The sequence below is a fragment of the Apodemus sylvaticus genome, chromosome 5 (assembly GCF_947179515.1).
Source record: "Apodemus sylvaticus chromosome 5, mApoSyl1.1, whole genome shotgun sequence".
Lineage (NCBI taxonomy): Eukaryota > Metazoa > Chordata > Mammalia > Rodentia > Muridae > Apodemus > Apodemus sylvaticus.
The window spans coordinates 6,250,011-6,276,302 of NC_067476.1; the positions used below are offsets into that span (position 1 = coordinate 6,250,011).

General features: G+C 52.7%; 1 protein-coding gene across 1 annotated transcript; it reads left to right on the plus strand.

Moving 5' to 3' along the window:
* The first annotated feature begins 6,254 nt into the window (after positions 1-6,254).
* Positions 6,255-22,003, plus strand: Dbh (dopamine beta-hydroxylase). The gene is made up of 12 exons (XM_052181078.1): positions 6,255-6,605; positions 8,924-9,070; positions 10,250-10,507; positions 11,183-11,359; positions 12,409-12,511; positions 13,996-14,162; positions 16,554-16,697; positions 16,983-17,021; positions 17,457-17,516; positions 20,161-20,288; positions 20,678-20,837; positions 21,869-22,003. The coding sequence occupies exons 1-12, from the start codon at positions 6,255-6,257 to the stop codon at positions 22,001-22,003; spliced, it is 1,869 nt and encodes a 622-aa protein (XP_052037038.1).
* The last annotated feature ends 4,289 nt before the right edge of the window (positions 22,004-26,292 follow it).

Consider the following 26,292-nt stretch of genomic DNA (forward strand, 5'->3'; position numbering starts at 1 on the left):
ATGCGAGCCAGCCAGAGGAGCTGAGCTTCATACCCAGCACCAAAGACAGGTGTGGTGGGACACCAGTAATCCTGGTGCTGGGGAGGCAGAGGCGGGAGGATTCTCACTGGTCAGCAAGCCTAGCCTACTTTTGAGTTCAGATTCAATGAGGAAATTTGTCTAAATAATGATGGAAAGAAGCAAAAGGTGTTGTTTGATGAGGATGGGGTATCAGGATGGTGAAGGAAGACCCCTGGATACAGAAGAAGACCCTTCTGCAGATGAAAGATTTTGTCCTGAAGTGTGTGTTTAATAGCAGTAATGAGAGTTGCTCCTAGGAATGATGTTCCTGAGCTTCATTTTGTGATTTCAGAAGCATTTGCAGCTTTGTAACAGCAGATTGATAACTTGAAGGGGTCCTCAGCGCAGACACAGCTCAGCCTCTGCCCCTACCTGTGACAATTCACAGAACCCCTCCCGTGGTGCCCCTGTCACATGGGCTCCATCACTGCCCCACCCCCACCTGTCACATGGGCTCCATCGATGCCCTGCAAAAGAAGCAGAACCAAACACGGAGGCCACAGCATTGGCTCCCACCTCCCTCTGCATATCACAGGTACCATCAGCAACACTTACTTCATTGTCAGGGGTCAAAGGTCAGTTTTGCTTTTAGGTGGCCAAGAGGGAAGCTGGAGGCTGCATTCTATCAGGAACTTCTGTTTTCCTCAGCTCAGGTTTCCCTAATCAGACGTGGCCCAGCTAGTCGGGGTAGAGGTTAGGGCTGGTGACTTCTCAGACCTTGGGACCTGAATCTCCTTGTATCAGCTTAAGCAAAATTGGGTGAGTTGAAGGATCCTGGGGCTGGGCGGCACCAGGTTATGTCAACAGTGCCAGGCAGCAGCTAACAGCAGCTACCCATTGGCGTCATATGGGATATGGCAGCCCTGATACTTGGGACAGATGTGGTAGCGACCCAGAGATCTGGTCAGAGATCTGAGAGACTATTACTGGCCTGCAGCTCAGACTGTAGCTACCATTCACTCTTTCTGGGGCCCTAGTAAAGTCATCAGTCCTTTGAGGTACAACTGAAACCAACAAGGCCCTCTCTCCTTCTCCTCCTCCTTTTCCTCTTCTTCCTCCTCCTTCGCTCTTCCCTCTCCGTCCTTCTCCTGTGTGCAGAAACTCACCCTACCCAGTAGATGTTCTGCTCTGCCATGAACAGCACGTTACCATTTTCATGTGCCATTGACCAGCAAGGAGACCAGGGTCAACACACAAGGACACCCAGCACATACTTTGTCACCTAGGGAAGATCCAGGGCTGCAGGTGGACCTAGCAGAGAGCACAGGGGACTTGAAGGCACAGGTTATAACTGTGACAGCCATCCTGAGCAGGATTGTTCTGTGTGCTGAGCACAGACTATCCTGTAGACAAGCACCTGACCACCGATGCCTGTACCTTCTTCCACTGGGGAGGGTGAAGACTGGCTCTTCGTTATCTGTGTGATAGTTTTGGGGTGCACTCCAGTCTTGTCAAGTTGCCCTTGGGAAACCACTCACAGCCGTACTGCTTACTCATCTCTTGGCCTCTCTGCGCCCCTGGGTTGTCTTTTATAACCATCTTAAGAATCAGTCCTTACCCAGGGTCTATTTCTAGCCTGACCTTAAGGTACTTAGTGCTGATTGTGCTGACTATGTTGGAAGAGGAACAAAGCCTGTAGAAATGTGAACAGGTTGGAGTACATATTACCCCTCTGACCACTGCAGTGTGTCCCCAAACATGCAGTTGTGAAGGTCAACAGGACAGGCTCGCCCTGGACCTAAAGAGAGACTTCCTCTTCCTCTTCCTCATCTAGATGTTGTCCCATTCCCTGGCTTGGGTCATCTTTAAGCATCAAGCCAGCGATGTCTCTTCCCAGACCTCACTTCTGGTGCCACATCCACACTGACCCTGAGGCTGCCCCACTCTACTCCAGGGCTTTCCTTCCTCTGCTGGGTTCACTGAGATGACCTAGGACCATCTCTCCCTTCAAGATCCCCAGCCCAGCCTGGAGAGTGGCATGTCTGGTAAAGTTTTCCCTGTATAAGTCTGAGGACATGGGTTCAATCATCAGGACCCACTGACAAGTAGCATGGTGGCTCGTACCCCTAATGCTGGGGTTCAGGCAGAAGCGGGTGGATCTCTAGGGATCACTGGCCAGCCAGCCTAGCCTCCTTGGTGACTCCAAGCCAGTGAGAGATCCGGTCTCAACAACAACCAAATGGTTCTTGGCACCTGAGGAAGAATGTCTGAGGTTGTTCCCTGGCTTCCACATACCAATGCACATGCACTGCCCCCTTGCATACACATACAAACATATATGTCCACATGACTACACTCTACTAAGTCATACCTACAATCCCTCTGCCCTGTGACCTTACCTATTCCTGGGATTGGATACAGACATCGGAACATGATGTCAATCCCATGATACCCTGGGAACCAGGAAGCACCTTGAGGGTGGGGGTACCAATCACATGCTCTCTCTGGTACTCTTCCGGCCTTGGATCCCTGGCTATCCAGCTGCTGTGGAATCATTCCAGTAGAGTTGCTACAGGGATATCCTTGGGGGATAGGCTTCACCTCTTTAGATTGGCAGATTTGGGTCGGCAGTGGGTGAAAGACTGTAGAGTTGGTGATCTCTGAGATGACTAAGCTGTTGACTTCCATGTGCTGTGTGGCCTCAAAAAAGAAGCAAACAGTTTGTTGGTGTAGTGTGCAGTATATGTATATGTATGGGTGTGGGAGGGATATGTGCAATATGTGTGTGTAGTATGTAGTGTGTGTATGTGTGTGATGTATATGTGTGTTGTGTATGCTGTGTGGTGTGTGTGTGTATTGTGTATATGGTATGTATGTGCTATGTGTGGTGTCGGGGGTGGTATGAGGTGCATGTGGGGCATATGTGGATGTATGTGTGTGGTGTGTGATATGTGGTGTGGAGGGGGGAGTTTGCCTCCCCCTTCTCCTTCTCATTACTCAATACACTCAGAAAAGATGGAGTCCGAAGGAGCTATCAAGGTGTGGGTCACTCACTCTTGAAGGCTTATTCATGGAGACGTGCTCAGGTTCACATGAGGGTGTGCTCGCATACATTATCTTCCTGGCCCTGCTCCTGGATGCTGCCGGGGGTTCCAGCAGTGCTGGAGTGGACTCCACTGCTCCCCATCCTGCTGATCCTTTCATGGCCGCTGTTCCTGGTGCTGGACATCTCAAAGCACAGATGTGTCATGGCTTCCTCCTGCTTCCTCCTGGGCTTTGTACTGGGAGAACATGCCTGTTCAACCTTCAGTCACAGCCACTGTGCTTAGGGTGAGGGGACAGAAGACAACTCCCCAAGAAGACATGTTGCCTGTCACAAGGTTGATATTGATCTGTCCCAAGGAAGTCCGTAGGAGCTCAGCTTCAGGCTGGGACTGTGTGGTCCTGTGGCCCTGCTGCAGAGCTGCCTGACTAGTCCATGCCCCCACTCCGGTAGCTGCACTGCTGGTTGTCACCGCCCACAGTCAGGACGTAGCCACAGATGGCCTCACAAGGCAGAGCCCGTGGGGGATTACAGCTCCCAAAGGCCTCCAACATCAGAGAAATTCGGGAAGGCAAGGGGCTTATTAAAACGCTGAAATTGGTTCTAAATGAGGTCAGCCATCGTCGTCGATGAGGCTTGGAGCGAAGCCAGGCATTTAGCAGCTCACCGAGTCTATTTCCTGACATGGTGACAGTGACATCCTGGGTGCCACCCCCAGCCCACCCCCACCATGGGAAGGCAGCTGACGTAGTCACCAGGGTGGGGGTACAGGGGGTAGCAGAAGAGAAGAAAGGGCGACACCCCCAGCACCAGATCTCCCAAACACTACAAGGAGGAGAGTCCAGTCAGCTCTGCGTGGAGCCATTCAGAGCACCTGGGACAGACAGGACAGCTCGCCACTGTTCCCTCTTCAGGGACAGATCAAGACTAATAAAAGGAAGGGAAAATAATGATATCAACAATAAATAAAACTTTAAAAAAATCACTGAAACGTAAGGGCTGGGGGGAAGGGCTCAGGCGGTTAAAATGCTTGCTCATGAGCATGAAGACCTGAGTTCAAATTCCCAGCACCCAGGCCTGAGTGTGACGGCACATACTTTTAAATTCAACATACAGGAGGCAGAGGCAAGCAGGCAGATCTCTGTGAGTTCAAAGACAGCCTGCTCTACATAGTGAGAATCTGCGTCAAAAACAATACACAAATAATATGTATATACATATACATATATATATATACATACATACACACACACATACCTACATACACACATACATACATACATACATACATACATACATACATACATAGAAATGCTAGCTATAGAGGCCCATGGGCCCTGCTGGCTCTGCCTCCACATCTGGTTTTTCTTCCAGGTATTAGTTCTGGTCAGCACATCCTTGAGTCTCCTGTGGGATTTTCCTGATTTGGGATCTCAGGCTACACTTCTACCCCTTATGTTGCTAAGAGAACCCATTTTGGGGTCCCTGAATGCTGTCCTGTCTCTGCCCTACCCTGCCCTGCCCTGCCACAGATGGCTGCGTGACCCTGGGAACCCATCTTCCCCTCTGTGTGGCTCTATCCCCTGTGTGTCAGGTGGGGACAACCACAGGCGGGTCTCTCAAAGGCAGCAAAGCAGGCAGGCCTGCTTCTCTCTCCTGGAACCTACCAAGACTGGGTAATTGTTACTTCTGAAGTTGGCTGAATCACTTCTGCCAGCATTCCAGCCTTGTTCCTAGCTGCAGAACGGGAGTGCTTTTTGAATCTGTTAAAAATAAATGTGTGTGTGTGTGTGTGTGTGTGTGTGTGTGTGTGTGCGTGCGTGCGTGCGCGCGCGCATACCACTCTGCTGTTTACTAAGAACCGTGCTTCTCCAAGCACCAAGAGCAACTGTTGCTCTCACATTGGATCCAGGAAAGGCACACCCCTCGCTGCGGTCAGGCTCCTGCCAGCACCCCTACCCTTCTTAGGAGACAACCTGGCCCTTGCTGCCCCAGGTGGCCCTTAGGGCTCACTGAAGACCAGGCTGTGGCTAGCTAAGCCACGGCCTACTTGGAGCCTGTGACTCCTGCCCTGGCTTGTGCAGAACAATGTGCCCATTAGCTCTGCACATTCTGCCTATCGCTTTCCAGAGCAAAGCTGGGACTATCTGGAAATTTCGCCTGTGTGCAGGACTGAGGCCCCTTTTCCTCTGTGGTCCAGAGCTCATGAAGAATGGGCCTTGCTGGCAGAGGTTCAGGCTGGGGCTACTGTGTTTCTGAGAAAGAAGCAGGAGGAAAAAGAGGGAAAGAAGGAAGGAGAGAAGGACTCACAACTAGGTTGGAGGGACCTATAGTCACAGTGAGGCACAGAGGTGGATGGCTTTGGATACAAGCAGGAGACCTGGAAAGTGCCGGTTCTCATCATGAGACAGACAGGGCTGAGCCTTAGGAAGGTCAGCTTGTGCAGAGGCCCTGTGGCAGATATGGGAGAAATAGTGCTGGGGGCAGCTGACCTGAGAAGTGAGAGGAAGCCCTGGGTTTGAGAGCTTTAGTCAGATGGCAATAGGTGGGTCCCCCATCCTCCTTTTCCCTAAGGACTGTCCCCACAGCCACAAGTGCCCACTCACCCCCCTTCTGCCCGCCCTGTGCTATCTCTGCACCCACTCCTTCTGAAGCAGCCGTGGCACCAGCTGGAGCCCATGGGGAAACAGGAGAAAAAGTGGGAACAGCAGGCCTTGGAGAGAGTGTCTAAACACGGACTATTTGGGGACTGTCTTTTATTTTTAGTTTGAAACTTATCCACCCTTCAGTATTGTAAAAAACAGGAGCCAGGGACCCGCCACTCACTGTCACTCAGGAAAGAGCCCCTTGGACCTCAGTCAGAGCAGGTGAAGAGGACATGGTACTGGGCTACCTGTGTGGCCCTCAGCAGGGCCCAACTGGAGGTGTCCTTAGGACCCATGTCTGCAGAAGGTAGCTGTTTCCAGCAGGCATCAGAGATTTGTCGGAGGACATCAGCCGTTCTGCTTCGATTCTCCTGATGATGTCCATGCGTCATTAGTGCCCATTAGCGGAGGGTGGAAGCAAAGTGTTTGCTCCAGGGCATGGGCTGGTGGGAGGGCCACCAGGACAATTCAATTCCCCACCAGACAAATGTGATTAGGTGCAGCCTGGCCCAACCCCACTGGACAGGCTTAAATGGCCCAGTGGGGCTGGGGTGCTCATCCTAGCCATGCAACCTCATCACAGCCACCAGCCTTGCTGGAGCGGTCTCCCAAGCCCCAGCGTCCGTGAGGCGGCCTCCATGTACGGCACCGCCGTGGCCATCTTCCTGGTCATCCTGGTGGCTGCGCTGCAGGGCTCGGAGCCTCCAGAGAGCCCCTTCCCCTACCACATCCCCCTGGACCCTGAAGGGATTTTAGAGCTCTCATGGAACGTCAGCTACGTCCAGGAGACCATCCATTTCCAGCTCCAGGTGCGAGGGCTGAGGGCTGGGGTCCTGTTTGGAATGTCGGATCGAGGAGAGATGGAGAACGCGGACCTCATCATGCTCTGGACTGATGGCGACAGGGCCTACTTTGCGGTGAGTCCTCTGTCATCTTTCTGTCTCGTCCTCACGTCCATACTTCAACCGTCCCCCCTCCCCCCGCCCCCCAGGCTGGCTAGCCTCATACAGCCATGCTCTGCAATCAGCAAAGAAAGCTTACCTACTGCTTCTATGTTTGATGTCACTAATCTGAATTAAGCCTTCAGCATCATAAGGACACTCACAGTAAGTAGGCTCTTCTGGAAGTCCTTGACTGCACCCCCAATTAATGGTTGCAGCAATCCCAAGGACAGTGAGGGCATATGGAGGCCATGATTCCCTCCCGCCCACACACACAAACACACAAGTACAGACCCTGCATATCCTCCAATTTCACAAATAACAACTCCATGCCATACTACCAGTACACGTGCACCTTTCGTGGGCCAGGTGGCATGCGGCTTGTAGAGCAGGCAGCGTACACACCAGCTTGGGACACAGCACACAGGCCTTCTGTGCTATACTCGATGATGGTGAAGGTAGCCACAGTTACCATTGCAACCCAGGTGTGGGACAACCCCACCCTCACCACACAAGCTGAGCCCAGGCCAACAGAATACCTCTGGTTCCTTCTGTTCAAAATCTACCTGAAGATCTGCACTCTAGGGTAGCAAACAGGAAATCTCCTACCCACTGGAGCATCCGTCAGGGCCCCCTACCAGCCACAGGGATCAGTAGAGGGGGGATAGACACCCACACAATCTCCTGTGGCTGTACTCTTCCTCCTTCCTCTGCAGAAGGACGAACCATCAGGGTCTCTTTGGGATAGAATCTAACTCTGCATCTACAAGAGAGAGATGGTCAAAGACTTCCCTTATCAGATCAGAAGGCACCTTCTTCATACCAGGCTAGCCTCAGCTTTGTGGTAATCCTCCTGCCTCAACTTCTCCAGTGCTGGGATTACAGGTGTGAGCCACTAAACCTGACTAGGAGATGCTTTCTGGAGCTCAACGTGGCTGCAGGCAGCCACTCTCCCTGTTTCACAGCGAGGCCACCATTTGCTCCTACCTGTCAGGCAGGGTGACAGAGCAGGGCTGACTGCACACTGGCCGGATTCACAGTCGGTGTGAGGTGTGTGGGAGTCAGAAGAGCCCAGAGGGGCTGTCATGCCTTCCCCCCTCCTTCCCTGAGCAGCTTTCCCAAGCTTCCACCGCCAAGGGGGCCTTTTCCACCCCTGCCAGGTTTGTTTGCATAGCGAATTCCTTTGAACACAGACATCAGAAATGGAGCTCTTGGGCAGCAGTGCGCTCACTCGGGTACACACTGTGGAGTCCCAGCGGCAATGCCAGCACCTAGCTGGTCCTGCTGTACATGTCGGCAGCTCTCCATCAGGAGTGTCGCCATGAGGCTGTCCCCAGGGGAAGTTTTGCTAATTTCTTACAGGCTTTGCTTTTCTAAGCTGCGATAGCCCTGGAGGTAAAACTAAATAGAAACAGCCCCAACAGTCCTCACAGCAGAGGCCGGCTATGCTCACGAACTCAAAGGGAGGCCCACTTACTGGATGCCACCCCACAGCCTGCTTCCCTTACCCTGGCCTGGAGCCTTGCGGGTGAAGGCAAGGAGACCTGGACCTAGGATCTAGGCTCTAGGAGCTATTCTGAGGAAAGCTCTCTCTTGCTTGCTGCCAGTGTGGCTGAGGCAGCCTTCCCACCCCAGACCCCAGTTTACTCTCTCCAGGCAAGGCTAGCCTAGAGTAAGAGATTCCTATGGTATAGTATTTAAGGCAGTGTTTGCTCTCAATGTTAGCAAGTACGGGGCTCACACCTGAGTGAGTGAGTGCCACCTTAAACGCTACCTGCCTTTCCCCACTCTGGTTCCATCATCTAGGTGTAGGTCCAAGGCTCTAGTCTCAAATGTCTGATCCTGGTGTGCAGTCCTGTCAGAAGCCATGGTCACCTTAACAATGCAGTACAGTTCTCCAGGTCTCACTTTAAGCCATGAGAACCTGTCTGGCTAACTGTCTCTGGGAATCTCAGGTACCCAGCTTACATGTGGCAGATTGAAAGGAAGCTGAATGTGGGTGCAACTTCAGGTAGGACTGGTAACAGGCTAGATATGGAGGGCTAGGAAACTTGGTTCAAGGGAGGCCTGATCCCCTTACATAAGGGCCCTGGGTTTGATCCCAACATGGAAAAAGAATGAGACAAACAAAATCCAACAGAAGTGACACTCAGCAGCCTCCTAGCCGTGCTGGGTATTCTGTGGGGCTGGTGACTGACTCACTAGGGGTAGGGTACTCACAAGGACTAGTAGAGAAGTGTGCTCTGCTGGGGGTGGGGTTCCTTCCTGCTCAAACCCTAAGCCTGTCTCTGTAGGATGCCTGGAGTGACCAGGAAGGGCAGATCCATCGGGATTCCCAGCAGGACTACCAGCTGCTCCAGGCAAAGAAGACTCCAAATAGCCTAACCCTGCTCTTCAAGAGGCCCTTTGTCACCTGCGACCCCAAGGATTATGTCATTGAGGTAGGCCACCCAGTGCAAGAGATGTTTTTCTGAACTGTCCCTGCATTCTAAAATATCAGGCCAAGGCCCCTCCCTCCGTGGAGCCTGAGGCGGAGCTCACACACAGGAGAGCCGTTTGGCAGATGGAAGCTGTTGTAAGAAAGAGGCTCTAGCTCTCCCGCAGCATGTAGCTCCAGAAAAGCTCCTCACAACATGGATATTTCAGATGTGACCAGGGAAGGGGTAAATGGCTGGCCATTTGCTTAGATCTGTGACTGATTAATGGATGTCAAGCAGACAAATCCAGATTCCAAGAAAACAAATGAGGAATGTTTACCAAAGAGGGAATAGAATAGCCCAGGAGCTCATGACACAAAGAGGTTAGGGCAAGACCATTGGAAATGAGTCATCTAAGTCTTCACCCTCCTGTAGACAAGGCAAGAGAAGTCAGAGAACCTTCCAGAATGCACCACAGGACAGGCCGATATTTGCATGTTCTGGGGACAGAGACTTGTGCATAGAACTTGCAAGATGTCTTTCCCAAGAACAGTCCTTGGGGCTCCTACCAACCAGAGCATACTGTCTGTCCACCATGAATGTACATCCCTGGGTACCCACCCAGGAAGGAGCTGCTGGCATTTCCAGCAAAGTATCCACCCAGAGCTGCCAGCCTCTGTCCATAGCAACCTGTGAGGAAACCAACCCATCTCTGTGGTCTGGCTAGGTCCTCATCACAGCAATCGCCTGTAGACTTTTACACGTCCGGCACCTGGGGCTTGGGGGAGACTCAATTACCCGGCTCCCTGTCGAACTCGAGGTTCCCAAGATTAGTTTCTTGGCTCCCTAGGTAGCCACACACTCCTCAGTTGTGAACCAACCAGTATCTTTCCCCTGCCCCCAGTGAACTTGGGGTTCATAGAAGTAAGAGTCCCAGCCTGCCTTATAGCAGGGCCCCATGGTCGGATGCTAACTAAGCAAATGCAAAGTGCATGAGAAAGAAAATAAATGTGTTCCACGGGTGGGAACAGGGTTTCCGAAGCAGCCTGGGGCCAGCAGAGCTTCATGGTCTTCTCATTTGCTAAGGTGACAGCGAGGAGCTTTACCAGGTAGGAGCAGATGGCATGTGGCCGTGTTCTCTTCACTCACCGTAGACCCTAGGCTGGCTGAGTGAGCAATCAACTGTTTGTGTCTGGGCTGCAGGATGACACCGTCCATCTAGTGTACGGGATCCTGGAAGAGCCATTCCAGTCGCTGGAGGCCATCAACACCTCGGGCCTGCATACAGGGCTGCAGCGGGTGCAGCTTCTGAAGCCTGAGGTCCCCACTCCAGCCATGCCTGAGGATGTACAAACCATGGATATCCGGGCCCCTGATGTCCTCATCCCCGACAGTGAGACCACATACTGGTGTTACATCACTGAGCTACCCCTGCACTTCCCCCGACGCCACATCATCATGGTAAACTGGGGGCCCAGACTTGCATGAATCTGAGGTGCTGGCCTGACTCCCTTAGAAATAGCACATATGTACTAGTCTCCTGTGCCCCACCCTGTCCCTGCTCACCATCTGCCTCAGGGTCCCCGAGATGAATATTCCCTGCCTGGAGCAAAGGTTTTTTTTTTGTTTCCTTTCGTTTTTTGTTTTGTTTTGTTTTGTTTTGTTTACTTCTGCAATTGTCCTGAGGTCAGAACACCTGTCAATCTTTCCGGCCACCTCCACTCAGCTCAGCTGCTCCAAAGCTGCGACTAGGAACTTCATCACAGAAGTCCCAATCCCTGTTCTAGAAGAGAATAACTGGGAAAGGTCATGGGAGTGCCCAGGGTCACACAGGGAAGAGTAGCCTGGTTGTGTAGCTGTCCTTGAGGCCCAGGCTCTAGCCTGGGGGCCATTTTGTCTCCCAGTGGAGCTGCAGTGGCCCAGAGCCATCCATACACACAGAGTCATCTCTCCGCACTTCCTAGTTCCATCAGGAATAAGCCTGGAGCTCTTTGCAGGTTCTGTTACCTCCTGGCTCTGAACCAGAAACCCTGAAGTACCTGAGGTTGCCTTCTCATTTACAGCAGGGCAGCTAAGGACCTGGGAGGGTTAGGCAGGGGCTGGGCTCCCAGTTCAGGGTGGTCTGTCCCTCTGCAGTATGAGGCCATTGTCACGGAGGGCAATGAGGCCATGGTGCACCACATGGAGGTCTTCCAATGTACACCTGAGTCTGAGGACTTCCCCGAGATCAACGGACCCTGTGAATCCAAAATGAAACCTGAGCGACTCAACTACTGTCGACACGTGCTGGCGGCATGGGCCCTGGGCGCCAAGGTCTGTACATATTGCTATTTTTCCCATTCTAGTTTTTCTGGTGGTGTGAGAAATCCCATGGCCAAAATCAACTCGGGGAAGAAAGGATTTCCTTGGATACATTTTCAGGCCACGGGTCCATCACTAAGGGACGTCAAGGCAGGAGCTCAGGGGCGGGCCTGCTTGATATACCACATCACCCCTGACCAAGGAACTCACAGCCAAGGAAGAAGAGCAGGAGGCATGGAGGATGGCTGCTCACTAGCTGGTTTGCAGGCTGTCTTATACTCAGACAGTGTTCTTACACGGCCCGGAGCATGGTGCTGCACACACTTGCTCTGCCCCCTTAAATCAGTTAAGAATAAAGCGAACCTCATAGATGAGCCCACGGGCCAATCTGACGGCTGAGGCTGTCTCTGAGGAGTCCAGGCTTTGTCAACTCGGCAGTTTAAAGTTATTAGGACACTACTGCACAATCCCAGGCCTCCCTTGGAGTCCTCGGGATTCTAACTTTGGAGTCCCCTGCACCCATCTTCACAAAACTATATCTTAAAATGTCCCAAGAGAGAGATGGGAGGGAGGCACGCCAGGCACCAACAGAAGGCAGGCTCCACGCAGCCCCAGTCACCTCTAGGAGGCTTGTGCTTTTGCTCTTTGGAGGCCACAAAAGCTCCTTGCAGCCTTCTATGAAACCCGCACATGATCACATGCACGCACCCGCTCATCGCTGGCTCAGCACTTACAAGGACCTGAGTTCTGTGCACAGCATGACCCCAGGGCTGCCTGTGGCCAGGCAAGGTGTCAACAGACCACGCCCAAGAGTCTTATCAAGCCCCTTCTAGGTCCCCAGGCCAGAGGATGTTGAGGGCAGGACTGGAAGGTCTGGGAGGGCAGCTCAGCTCAGGTTCAGGGCCCTCCTGACCTTGAGTGTGTAACAGCAACGTGCACTTAGCCCCAGGGGAGAATCCTAACCTGGCCACTAGCTGAGCTTCTCTGCTTAGGCCCCTGTGCTGACCAGGTTTGCCCCAGAGACCTGAAGGACCCCTGTCTAATCCTCCTGTCCTGCACAGGCATTTTACTACCCAGAAGAAGCTGGTGTCTCCTTTGGGGGCTCGGAGTCCTCCCGGTTTCTCCGATTGGAAGTTCATTACCACAATCCAAGGAAGATCCAAGGTATGAGTGTTGAGAGCAGATCTCCTGACCCTGCTTCAATCTCTCAGATGCTTCGGTGCAGCCTGTCGAGGCACAGAGGAAGCAGGATGTGTGTGCAGACCAGAGACCACACAGGCCTTTGCTCCTTGTCTATTTTATTGTAGTCGAAATCCTAATAAGTTCCCAGCCTGGGGTTCTGGGTGCCCTCTCAAGCTGGTGCTGTAATTGATTAGTGATGTCTGCCATGGCCCCCGGAGCAGGACTTGGTGCTGTGCTGTTGAGCATCTGAACACTCAGTGGAGAGAGAACCTCACAAGTCCCATGGGGTAGGCAGGATGTCGTCTACCTCCGACCAGGGCACCACAGCAGGCCTGAGACCCAGCAGCCCAAGGGCCCTGCCTGCAGCTAGCCAGCCCGTCACTGGAGTGCTCTGAACACGTTCTTTGCCTAGCTGTGTCATGTGTTTAGATGGCCCAAGCTGTCCAGTTAGCTCAGAAATTCTCAGTCCAGGGCCACACCTGCTTCTGTCCCCCCCACCTGGCACAGAGCTGGAGAAAAGGAAACTAAGTATTTCTTTGCTCTTGTACCCCATTTCCCATCAAATGTCTCCCTTCCCTCTCTCTCCCTGGCATCCCTCCTCTCCCTCTCCCTCTGAATGATACTTATCTTCATCTGTGCAAATAAGGAGTAGAAAGCCCCTGGTAGACACGAGAGTGTCCACGGTGAGACCGCAGCAGCTCCTGCACTCGGCTCCCGGATGGCAATGCAAACTTAATGTCTTAAGCGACTGTCCTCTTGGCTGCAGCAGTGCCTCCATGCTGGGAATTATCTCCAGCATGCAGGGAGGGCGGGAGTGGCTGTGGTCTGAGCATCCATAGGGGATTCACTGCTCATTTAAGACCCGAGAGCAAGTGGATTTTTGAAAATTCCTTGGGTGTCAGGGAAGTCTGTCTTCCTTGATCATCTGCATGTAATTATGGATCTTTGGCCAAATATAAGGGTGCTCCTGTCAGCTGGTGAATTCTGAGACAGGCTGCTTTTCTATTAATATCAAAATCCACGATTATCTCATTATTTAATCCCCATCTAAATTTTAACCAATTGCTGCTTCTTTTTATTATTTGCCTCTGATGTCATCAGCCTAGAGACACAAGGGGCTGTTTGAGTTTGAATGTTGTTGGCCTGGGGGTGGGGAGATAGAGACAGTACACTGTTGCTCAATTGATAGCAACATCCTGCATCCCAGCCTGATGGTCTTGGTTTTGAGGACAAGTTCAGATGCTTCCCAGACCCTTGGTCCTAGGCAGAGTCTTCCATTTACCCTCCAGCCTCAGTTTCTCCATCTGTAAATGGCAACAGTGGCCCTTATCCCATAGAGCTGGCAGGTGCGTTAAGAGCAGCTTCTGACTCCATTCTTTCCTGCTCTATTCAGTCAGAAAGGGTGACTAAGCACACTGTGCCCCAGGGGTGCCTCGGGGTGCTGCTTACCACAAGCCTCTCCTTAGGCCGGCGAGACTCCTCTGGCATCCGCCTACACTACACAGCTGCTCTCCGACGCTATGACGCGGGCATCCTGGAGCTTGGACTAGTGTACACACCCTTGATGGCCATCCCCCCGCAGGAGACTGCCTTTGTGCTGACCGGCTACTGCACTGACAAGTGCACCCTGAAGGTGAGTGCACAGGGTCCTACACACAGCCCGCAGCTTGTGAAGACCCAGGGAGAGAGCAGCAAGAGGACTTTGGACCCCTGACCCAGAATCAAGGTTGTCTGAGTCTCTGCACACCGTCTCCAGCAAAAACTGATCCATGCCCACGCACCCACCCTTCTGAAATGTGTCACTTTAAAAATGTTTATTTGTGTGTTTAGTTATGTGATCCTCCCCTTCTGTCTGTCTCTGTCTCTCTCTCTCTCTGTCTCTCTCTCTCTCTCTCTCTCTCTCTCTCTCTCTCTGTGTGTGTGTGTGTGTGTCTGTGTCTGTGTCTGTGTCTGTGTCTGTGTATGTATGTGTGTTCCAGCTGAGGCCAGAAAAGGGTATTGGATCCTCTGGAGATGGATTTAGGTGGTTGTGAGCCTCCTAAGGATGCTGGGAACAGAACCCAAGTCCTCTGGAAGAGCAGTAAGAACTTCTAACAGCTGAGCCATCTCTCTAGTAACCCCACACAGTACATTTTAACTGCTTCTGTTATGGGAGTATCCACACTTCCAGATGGGCCTCACCTTTTCCAGGATGTGCAGCCTCCTTCACCGACAGGCAGGGACTAAGTGAAGGCAGCAAAGTACCCAGTGTCCCTGAGGCTGTACATGCACAAGGTGACAGAGCAGGGGCCTTGGCTTCTGTAGCAAGTAGACAGTGGCTCCTTGCCTGTGCCAGGCCGCCCTCGTCCTCAGCTGGGCCGCTGTCTTAGCTGGGCTCTCCTCCCACCTGGCAAGAAGCTGCTGTGGTACTGGTGTGAGGAATTTCCTGACATGGAGGTCTGGAGGAGTCGCACTGGTCAGTAAGGGTGGGGACCGTCACCAATGGGGATCTCTCAGAGCCCTCTCTAGACTGTCGGTGACACCTTCCCACTCACGCTAGGACAAGTGGTGATAGTTCCCGTGGTTTGGGAGGCAGGCAAAGGCACAGACCTGTGCCTCTCAGTCGTCCGTAGCCTCTGTTCACTTTGGTTAACATCTGCTCTCGCCCTTTGCAAGTTTCTCTGGCTGGCTGCCGTAAGTCTTACTGTCTGGAGCTCTTTGGAGGTCACAGATGTGGCTTTACTGTCTGCTGTGTGTCCTGTGTTCTCTGCTGGCTGCCTCCCTGCTTCTTACAGTGACCTGTCACGGAAGTGTACACATTCCTGGATCACAGACAGGGAGATCTGGGCCTGCCAAGAGAGGACATGTAACCCAAAGCTGCACTGCGGAGCCGGGTTTCTTTGTCACAGAGCTCATAGTGAATGCTCCTTCCCAGTGTTCTCATGGATGGCACCTGTTCTCAAGAGTCCTGCCTACCTAAGCACCTGGTCTTTGAAGTATTAGCTAGGCCTAATGTTTTCAGGCTGAGACACTGGACACATCTGTTCTTATATTCAATCCAAAACTTTAGCCTGGGGCCAGGATGAGAAATCAACTTTCCTCCCAAGTCAAAAGAGACAGGTCAGGAGGGGTGATGCTGGCTTCTTAGACCTGTGTCCACAGATCACATTCTGCCATCTCTGGCTCATTAGCCAGGGCCCCTGGCCCAGCATAGATTATTGTCACAATTTAGTCCTGAAAGCCTCTGGTTTTCATTGCAAGGTGAGGGAGGGAGGGGGGATAAAGATATCTACAATGTGACGAGCAGGGACAGAGCAAGACAGAAGGTTCAGAAGGCAAGGCAGATGAGTTGAAGAAAGCACAGCAGTCCAGGGTCTTCTGATGTCAGCTGCCAGCACCAGATCTCCAGTTCTGGCTGGCAGCATGAGAGGAGCTGAGGACCACGCAGGGCAATGGGATGGTGGCGTGTATAATGTCGCATCTGAGAACACTTGGTATCTAAAGATATGAACACAGATGAAGGAAACAGCTGATCCGTGGAACTGCCCTAATGCCTTAATAAGGAAGGGGGGCCTCCTCACATTAGGGCTGGCGATCTTTCTGCCACTACCATTGCTGTTGACCAGGGTTACGGTGACCTCAGAGAGAATATGGTGTTTTGTGCACAGGTCCCTGCCTGGACCCCTGCATATGGTGGTAATTGCACACATCAATTGACAGAGAAGGAAGATCCTGTTCTGCCAACAAGGGATGGGTTTCAAAGGGCTTCTAGATGAAGAGAAAGAGAACTCAGCTCTTGGGCACCCCCAAGGAGACCAAAGGATTGGGGTGTCATCTGCCCTGAACATGCTCTGTGGGCTGGCTGCTGGTTGAGATTTCAAAGTCTTGGGCTTCTGGCCACAGCACTCTCTTAAACAAGCAGGTTTATGATAGAGATCAGAGAGTCATGTAGAAAAAGCAAATGGTCTGGGAAGTCGGGGGGATGCTGCCTCTGCTCTGGGTCCTTGTCACTTTCCTCTGGGGTCTGATTCTGCTCTTCCCTCAGGCACTGCCGGACTCTGGAATCCACATCTTTGCCTCCCAGCTTCATACACACCTGACTGGCCGGAAGGTGGTTACTGTGCTTGTCAGGAATGGCCGAGAGAGGGAAGTGGTGAACAGAGACAACCACTACAGTCCCCACTTCCAGGTGAGGACCTGCCTGTTTCCAGCCTCTAAGGCCTTCTGTTTCCCAGGGCTGGCCTCTGACCTTTGGTGGTGAACCCTGACCCAGGCTGTTGGGTGCCAACAATGTCTTGGTGGCAACCTGATTGATTTTGCCTTCCCCTGATTGAAGTCCACACTTAGTCAGCCCTGACAATCCCCAAAGAGACTGAGGCAGAACTGACAACCCAGGGGGTGTTTTGTGGGAAGGAAAAAGGTGGCTGTATCAGAGCCCACAGCTCTTTCTCATCTTCTCTCTTCCCGATTCCAGGAGATCAGAATGCTGAAGAAGGTTGTGACAGTCCACCAGGTGAGTGCCTGGCACGGATGGATGTCTGGGGCAGGTGATATTTGGAGAGCACTGTGCCCAAAAGAGACAGAAAGCAGAGGGACAGGAGAGAGTCCACAGGGCTGGCTCAGCAGGTACAGAGGTAACATTGCTTACTATCTTTAGCTTAACCACAATCCCAAAGAGTTTCATCCCCTGACAACAATGGAAAGAGACGGGGGTGCCAAGATGTTGTCTTTGCGCATACAGAACTGGGGATCTGACATGGCCAACCAGGCCATGAAGCCACTTATGAGTCCCAGGGATGCTTAGATGCTGAACCTCACTGGGGAGGGTACTGGGCTCCTCTTGGGAGTTCACACGTCATAGTGGCTTGGTCACCGTGAAGATGAGCTGAGCACCGCTGTCCGCACTGAGGGGGCAGGCGCCGACTGTCTGCTGTCTCTCTCTCTCCAGGGGGACGTCCTCATCACTTCGTGCACGTACAACACAGAAAACAAGACGCTGGCCACGGTGGTAAGTCACACTGGCTTTTCCAGCTACCCCCCACACAGAGTCTGCTTAAAGACTTCTAACGATTCCCAGGCTTGAGTGTAGGCTGCATTCCCCAAATGGATCGGCCATCTCAGGGGATGCTTCTGAGCCTCTATCTCTAGCAACCCTTCTCCCCCAGACTCCTAGTTCCTATTACACAGGCAGCATGCTGTGTTGCACTTGCCCCACTGAGTCTGATGTGGAGGTAACACTGTCAATACAGCTTCAGAACTTCATCCAAGAACCACTAAGGTGGGTTCTCACTGGTACCCATGTCTTCAGTGTCTCTCTGACATGGCAGGAACCAGGAAGGACTTTGCAATTCAAAAGTCCACCTGGGGAGATATCTGCTACAGGAGATAACCAAAATGGTAGGATCATAGAAATGTCAGCAGACATCTCCCAGAGGTGACAGGAAGGATGTGAGGGTCTGGGAAAGATGGAAAAGTGCTTTGGCTGGGGGCATGAGCCAGGAGCCTCGGAGGAAAGAGGTTGTGCCTACGATGTTCAGTTGTAGGGAATGTGGGGATGTGGGCAGCACCGGGCAGGTGGGTGTGGTCAGCCCCTTGTTCGGGGCTGGACTGTGGATAGTCCAGGGGGAGGAGTAGTACCTCATGGGAGGACTGTTTGAAAGGTGAGGTATGCAGGAAATGTGTAATCCAGCTGAGCACATTGGGCAGGGAGAAAGATGGTTTCCATGGTTTCCTGGGGGTGGGGAAAATAGTGGGGACACTATTCCCAGTCATTAATCCCACTGACCTTCTAATTGATCCTGTACACCCAATAATTAATACATCAATGGTAAAGGTTCAAAATGGGCCAGTCTGGGCTACCCCCCACCCTGGCACCCTGCAACCCTAGGGACTCTGACCAATCCTGTAGCACTGTTCTCTGCACAGCGTCCTGTGCCTTCAGTCACAGTCCAGGGTTCCCCACTCTGTGTCACGTGTGTTCTTTAAATAGCCTTATTGTGGGATGATTCACATTCACACAGCTGAAGTGTGTGCAGTACGCAGTTCGTTGCCTGGAAGCACGTTCACAAATCCATGCACACAGTCAAGCCTCAGCTACCGCGTCCAGGTCCCCTCACCCAGCCCAGCACACATCCACATGCTCTAGATGTTTCTGCTCTGGACATTTCTCATCACTGGACTTACATGCTGTGCAGCCTGCTGTGGCTGGATTCTTCCCCCTACATTTAATCCGTCTTAGTCTCGTGCCAGTCTCTAAGGCAAGCATGTCCCCAGACGCTGTCACAGGCACCGCTCGCTCCTTTCTGCAGGTGCATCTGCTGTGGGTGGGGGCAGGGAGGCGCCTGCCACTCGCTGGTGGAAGAGGGCCCCTAGGCCTGCTCTGGAGAGACACTTCTGCCAGGGCTGTGTTCCTGCCTTGTCAGGTTCACAGTGCCTTACGTGTCTTGGGATGCTCACGGCCACTGGACTGGCAAGGAACTAAAGGATCAGATCCTAGGTCTTCAAGTCCAAGTTTCAAGGACAAGATACCTCCTTGGCTATTTAGGGCTTATGACTTCTGGGTGGGGAGGGTCTTCATCTGAGATCAGAGGAAATGGGAGCTTCCAGAAGGCAGACCTGAGCTTCCTGCTGCTGACAACCTGTGGATCCAGAGAGATAGTGGCCTTTGAAATGCATCTTCCTTCCACATGAGAGAGAGGAGGAAGGGGAATCTACTCTGGCATCCAGGCCATGTTCTCATTCTTGATCTCTGAGGTGGCAGGGCTGGGGTGGGGGGCGGGGATCCCATGCTCGCTGGGAGCTGTGAAAGCTGAAAAGTGAGGGCTTGGGACAAGCAGACACTGCAGGGAGACACAGGGGGCAGGCCTGCTTCTTATGGCGAACTTCCTTCTTCCGCTCTTCCATGGAGATAGCCCAGGCTCCAACCACTCATCGGGGCCAGCTGAGCTTTGTGCCGCCCATGGGGTCTGTCGGGAATTAGTAAAGGCCTTTCTCTCTCTACCAGTTCTAATCAGCCAAATAGAATCTCCCTCCCAACATCAAGTTCACAAAGATCCTGGAGAGAGGCTGAGGCAGCCTTAGGCTAGGCTCTCAGCCTGGTTCCTGACCCTGATGCAGACAGAGTTCTTTCTCCCTGCCTCCCATTGGGGTTAGTTCACTAGCTCTGAGAGCAGAAAATAAGCAGTAGGAATATCACTTGCTCTGTCTCTCCCATATTATGGATAGGTGGCCTGGGTTCCCGAGACTGTTCCTGGTACTAGCTTCTCTGCAGTACCAATGTGACTGGTAGCCAGTGAAGTTTGTAATGTGTAGGGAGGTCAGTTCCCACTGGGACCACAGGGACTTGTCCCCTGCTTCCTAAGATTCAGTTGCTGTGACCCATAAGACAAGAACAGAAAGGCTCTGTCTCTTTGTTTCTACCTTTTTAAAAGTCACTATCTGGTGCCTATTCACTGGTTCTCTCTCTTGATCTTCTTGCCACCAGCAGACCCCATGAGTGGAGGGGGGGGGAGCTCCCTCCTGGCTCTATCCTGAAGCAGTGAGGTTTTGGATGCCACCCTGCTGCAAGAAGGGAAACAAGTCATCACAAGAAAGCCACAAACAGGCAGGGTGCTGAGTGGTGTGCCGAGGGTTGACGGTCTTCTCTCCTGCAGGGAGGGTTCGGAATCTCGGAGGAGATGTGTGTCAACTATGTGCACTACTACCCCCAGACACAGCTGGAGCTCTGCAAAAGTGCCGTGGATGACGGCTTCCTACAGAAATACTTCCACACAGTAAACAGGTGAAGCACTTCTTGCTTCCTGCCCCTGGGAACCTAGCACGGGCAGCCTCTGTACCCTGCACCCTACACCATGCTCCCTGCCCCACATCTTCTATTACGAGGCTGGGTGGCCAGATACCGAATCTAAGCTAAGTTCTTGGAGCAAGGTTAGCATACATTCCAACAGACCGTCTGTCTTTGGAGGTGCCTGTGGCCGGTATCAACCTCTTGACTTAGAAGCTACGGCCAGAGTAGCCATTTTCAACAATCAAAAGTGAAAATAAAAGATGGCAGCAGGGTCAAGACAGCTTAGGCAGTGGAAGAGGTGATGGGCCACTGTCGGAAGGCGTACTGGGTCCCCATCCCTCAGTTTTATCTGTAAATTGAGTTATTATTCTCTTTCCTTCCAGGTTCGGCAGTGAGGAGGTCTGCACCTGCCCTCAGGCCTCTGTCCCCCAGCAGTTCGCCTCTGTGCCCTGGAACTCTTTCAGTCGTGCAACACTCAAGGCTCTGTATGACTACGCTCCAATCTCCATGCATTGCAACAAGACCTCTGCTGTCCGCTTCCCGGTATGAGGCATGGGTGTGAGTGGGGGGTGGGGGGGAGTGTCACAGCAGATGTTCAACATTAGCTCACCCTTATCCAACACCAAGAAACCCCACTGCTATCTGACTCTCCAATCTCAGGGCTGTCCAAATCTTGAGGAAGACCCTAGGTAGGTTGAGGATCTTCCCAACAAGCTCACATGAAACTAAGAAAATGACCATATAGTGATAGAGACAGACATACAGACAGATAGATGGTAAAGGAACAGGCCAGCAATACTGCCAGGAAGGCCAAGGAGGCCACTTCTCCTGGGCACAGTACAACCGAGGACTAACGTCAGTCCTGTCTGGGTGGTGTGTGACTGAATGTCTGCACCTTCCTCAGAGAATAAAAATAGAGCTATGGGCAGGGGAGGCAAGAAACCAGCAGTCTATGACAAGAGCCCCACAGTGCAGCTTCTCCCTCCTTATCTGAGGCCTGCTGGGATTCAAAGGTACTTCATTTATTTCCCAGCAGAGTTAGCCAGCAGCAGCAGTGCCAGCCAGAGTGCTGGTCAACAGACCCAGCCCACTGTGTTAGCAGGGGAGGCAGGCACTGCCGGAGGAGGTGAACAGACCTTTCCTGGAAGCATTTGGGTACCGGATTAACTGTTAACCCAAACACCCACACCGTGAGGAGGCTTGCTCACCCCAGAGCAGTTTTTTGAGGCACTGCTGGATATGGCTAGAACTTGGCTTTTGCAGAAGCCTTGTTGGACAGTGGCTAAAGCCACAGCCTGTCTCCAAAGACTGATCCTTTCTTCGGAGTTTACAATTAAGTGTAGGCATGGAGGTGGAGAGACCTGGAGGGCTTCAGGTGGCTGACCAGAGGACACAACAGCTTAGGGAAGGGACATGGATCCTCTGGTGGTAGCTCTCAAAGGCTGACTTGGAAGAGGTGTGGAGTGTTCAGCACGGGATAAATGAATTTAAGGACAAGACTCCAACCAGTTAGGGAGAGATCCGCTTGCTCGGCCCCTCCAGCCTCAGTTTACCTCCTGGTTCCTTTCTTACAGGGTGAGTGGAATCTGCAGCCTCTGCCTAAGGTCACCTCCACTCTGGAAGAACCCACCCCACGCTGCCCCATCCGACAGCCTCAGAGCCCGGCTAACCCCACTGTGGTCATCACATCCCCCGGAGGAAGATGCTGAGTAGGCTCCGCTTGTGAGAAGCTGTTCTTCAACCCCTTATTTTGTCCATCTGGGCTCAAGCCAGCTCTGTGCAGCCCTGTGTGAAGACTCCCGTCCATAGAATAGTGCTGCCCACCCGGGAGGAAGGAGCATCACCTCGGAGACAACTGCATGACAGCCTCCCATGACGTCCAACTGGACAGAGCAGCAGCCCTAGACATAGTCCACACGCTGCTGACTCCACACAGGGACACCTCGCTATGGGAGTCCAGATTCAACACCACAGGGCCTGCCTTGCCTCCAGAACAGCCTTGCCAGACTGGGTGCAGACTCCCCAAGCCCCACAGTCCCAACCCTGTTGGTCCTCCGGTGGTGACTTGTGTTGGTGTATGCCGTGACAACACTGCTTAAATATTCCTTTGCAGAGTGGCTCATGTTTCCCAGTGGGCGGCTTCCCGGCAACGAGACAGGACAAGTCATTTAGCTAGTTAGAGACTCACCAGGGGAACTCGCTTCATGGCAGGGTAAATAGATATTTTCGCCCACCTAGAGGGAAACCCCATCAAGGAGAGCCGAGATGGCTAGAGCCAGGCTCTGTAGGGGAATGGAATGATCAGAGCCGGTGGCCTCTGATGGGGACAGGCCAGGCTCTGAAACAGGTAGGTCGGTGTTGAGCTGGCTCGGGCCCTTAATGAAGGAGTGACTAGGGCAAGCCACTCAGCTGTCAGATCTTCAGTCTCCTTGTCTGTTAAAAGAGATTCACCCTTACCTAGCACTAACTGTGTACACCATATGCCTGGCCAATATTCCTGCCCTGTGCTGAGCCTTTCTGGGCTCTGTGGTATCAGACATGTTGTCCTATGTGAGTAAGCCCTGCTTCTATAATTCTAGTCACCTCCACCCTCCCTGACTTCTCTCTCTCTCTCAGTCTGCGGCCAAAGGGCCAGCTCAGCTCTTTGATGGCTTTGGAAGGGAGTAAGAGACTGGGCCTTTTCAGCCATTTCAGCAAAATGCAGCCTGGCCTTCTCCAGGCAGGGAGGGTGATGGATGAACCTCGGGTCTCCTGCACCCCCACCCCCACCCCCACCGCAGACATCAGTTAAGCACCGCCTCCCCTTCGGCAAGGCACTTTATTACTAGGGAACTAAAGTGCTGGGACTCTCTGCGCCTTGGGGTATGAATCATGGCTCCAGGCGCCCATAAGTCCTGGACGTAATCGGTGTGAAATGCCAGGCCTGACAGCCCAGAGCAGTGCTCAGCCCTCTGTCATCTGTACAGCCTGAGAGATGGGGGAGGCAGGCCGTCTCCATAGCTGTGCCTTCCCTCTATGCTGCCTGCCTGAGTAGCCGAGAGCCAGAGAGTACAAGAAAGGGTCATGGAGCTCTGAGGAGCCTGACTTCCACACAGTTACTCTGCTCCTAATGGTGTTCCAGCTTATAGACAGGAAAACTGAGTCTTTGCCCAAGGACTCGCCTGATCCCCATATGACATGCCCAGACCCACAGTCCCCTGCTACCCCTCTAAGCTGTTGTGCTATTTCTCCCAGGAGGCCATGTACAGCCTGCCCTATGTTTGTGACAACAGGCCTCACTGGGGTGACCAAGGTGTTATGACTGCCAATTGAGATGCACGAGATCCCTACCAGGTACTTAAGCCTTTAAAGACTTGCCATGTCTCTTCCTTAGACAAATGAGAAAACTGAGGCTCAGAAACCTGGGCTTAGAGGACAAGGTCCCCATGGCGAGCTGTGGAGCCCAGGTCTGTCCTACATCAGTATCTAGGCTCCCGGCTCCATCTCCTTATTTTCCAGGTGGGAATCATGAGTGGGCTTTGCAGGAACTGAGCATGAGGACTTAGGGTAACGGCCACTGAGACCGCATCCCTCCTAGTTGCTCTAAGCCAAAGCAGGCCTCCAGATCCAGCCCTCTTCTTCATGAGGGGGAAGAAAAGCCTGAGCATGAGCCACCCCCACGCCGGCTGGGTGTCCGGCTCTCCCTGCAGGGCTTGGCTGTCTGTCCCATGGAGCAGAAGGACCTCTAGCCTCTCTAGCCAGGGCTTTAGGGCATCACAAAGGATGGGGTGTGCTACTCTATATCAGTGCTGACAGGGCCTTGGGTACAAATAGGGTGTCCCCAGGCCATGGATAAGGTTTATATGAGCTGGCCCTGAACTACTCCTGAGCAGTGCTGTTTGGTAGCCTTCAGTCTCAGTGGCTAATTTTTATGTAGATTAATTTAAAAATGATAAGCACCATGGTGAGGGATGTGGCTCAGTCGGCAGAACACTTTAGCCTAACATACACAAAACCCTGCCTTCTACCCCCAGAGTCACATAAACCTGGGACTGGTACGTGAGCACACCTGTCATCCCATCTCTTGGGAGGTAGGGACAGGGGGATCAGAAATCCAAGCTCATCCTTGGCTGCACAACACAGCTTAAGGCCTGCTCAGTCTGCACTGTCCCAAAGCTGAGAGAGAGAGAGAGAGAGAGAGAGAGAGAGAGAGAGAGAGAGAGCAGCTCTGTTGGTAAAACAGTTGTCTTGAAAGCATGAAGACCTGAGTTCACACCCAGACCCCTTGTGAAAATGTGTGTTTTATTATAGTCCTAACACTGTGGTGGGGGGAGATGGGGACCCCTGAGGCTTGCTTACACATTAGCCTAGCTTAACCAGAGAACCTAAGGTTCCGGTGAGAAGCCTTGTCTCAGTAAATAAGGTAGACAACCAAAGGACAAAAGCCAAGGTTGACCTCCGGCCTCTATACACATGTACACACACACACACACACACACTCTAAGATATTTACAGTTCCCTTTCTGGTGTCACTCCCTCATGTCAGGCAGAATGGGACTCGTGCTTGCAACAGCGGATGGGAATCCACACAGCATCCCATCATTGTGGGAACCTGCTTGGAACTGTTGTCTTGGGGGGGGGGGGCACGAGGGGATACCTACCACCTGTGGTGAAGAACTGGTGGCACCCCTCAAACTGCAGTGACCCCCTAAGATGCTGCAATGAGCTTGCACACAGGTTCCTGGGCTTGCCAAGTTGTCTAAAGACTCCTCGGTAGGCTAGCACTGTAGCCTGCTTAGCCTGGGGCACTTAAGATGCTGGCCACCCATGCAAAGTGTCTACCTGCGGGCAGAGCGCCATCAGGTCTTCAGTGAAAGAAGCTGGAAGTCTTGGTGCCCGGACAGCCCAGGCTTGGTATTTAGATACTTAGCATATTTACATGAGGGTCCAGCAGCCCAGGGATGGCACCACACGGTGGCCTGGGCTCTCCCACATTGAGCATTGAGCAAATAGATCTCATGGAGGCATTTCCTCAGCTGAGGCTCCTTCCCGATGACTCCAGCTTGTGGCAAGCTGACACACAAAACCAGCCAATGCACTCATTAAAACTGGATCTCACTGAGTGGCCGAGCAGGGTGGCCCACAGACTCTGGGGATCTGCCTATCTCCAGGTCTTTTCCTGAAGCCCAGTGCTAGAGTTGTAGAAATGTACCACCAAACCTGAGCTTTTACTTGGGTCCTGGGAATCCAAACTCAGGTCCTCAAGTTTACATGCCAAGTACCTTACCTACAGGTCATCTCTCCAGTCCTGAAGAAAACATTTCTACTCAGTGTAACAGAGACAGGCCAGGGGCAGCAAGCCTGTGTGTATGTGTGGAGAAAGTGGCCTGTCCCCTCTGCAGTGACAGCTCTGCCTAGGAACCTCTGAAGCCCAACACTGTTGTAGGTCACGAGGTATCTGAGGGTGCGTGTCCTCTCCCGCCACTGCCAGCCACACACTGCTCTGCACACTTCAGGCACTCTGCACACTGCCAGCCACACACACTCAGCACACCATCAGCTAGCTACACAGTGATTTCTGATAGGCAGTGCTCAGCCACAGTGGGGGCCATGTGTTTGGTTTTCCGGGGATTTTTTTTTTAAATATAGCTATGAAATGTGACTCTAGATTATTAGTGCCGGAAGTTGGCTTGAGGTCTCTGTGACACATGCAGGTTGGGATGCCCTGGTCAGAGGCACTTTGGGGACTTTGCAGTTAAACTGGAGTTCTTGCCAGTCGCTCTCACTCTGAGCCCCAGCACCCTTCCAAGGACTGTGCGTGGGGCAGGCAGGCAGGCAGGCAGGCGTGTGGAGTCTGGGAGAAAGGAGCCAGGCTGGGACAGCATTCAGACCTCCCTTGCCCTGAGCTATCCCCAAGGACAGGTTGTAAGTACATGTGAGCATCCTCCAAACTCAGGGGTCTTAGCCAGACTACAGAATGGGGAAGGGAGGCCGGGCACCTTTCCCCTCCTTCCCTTCC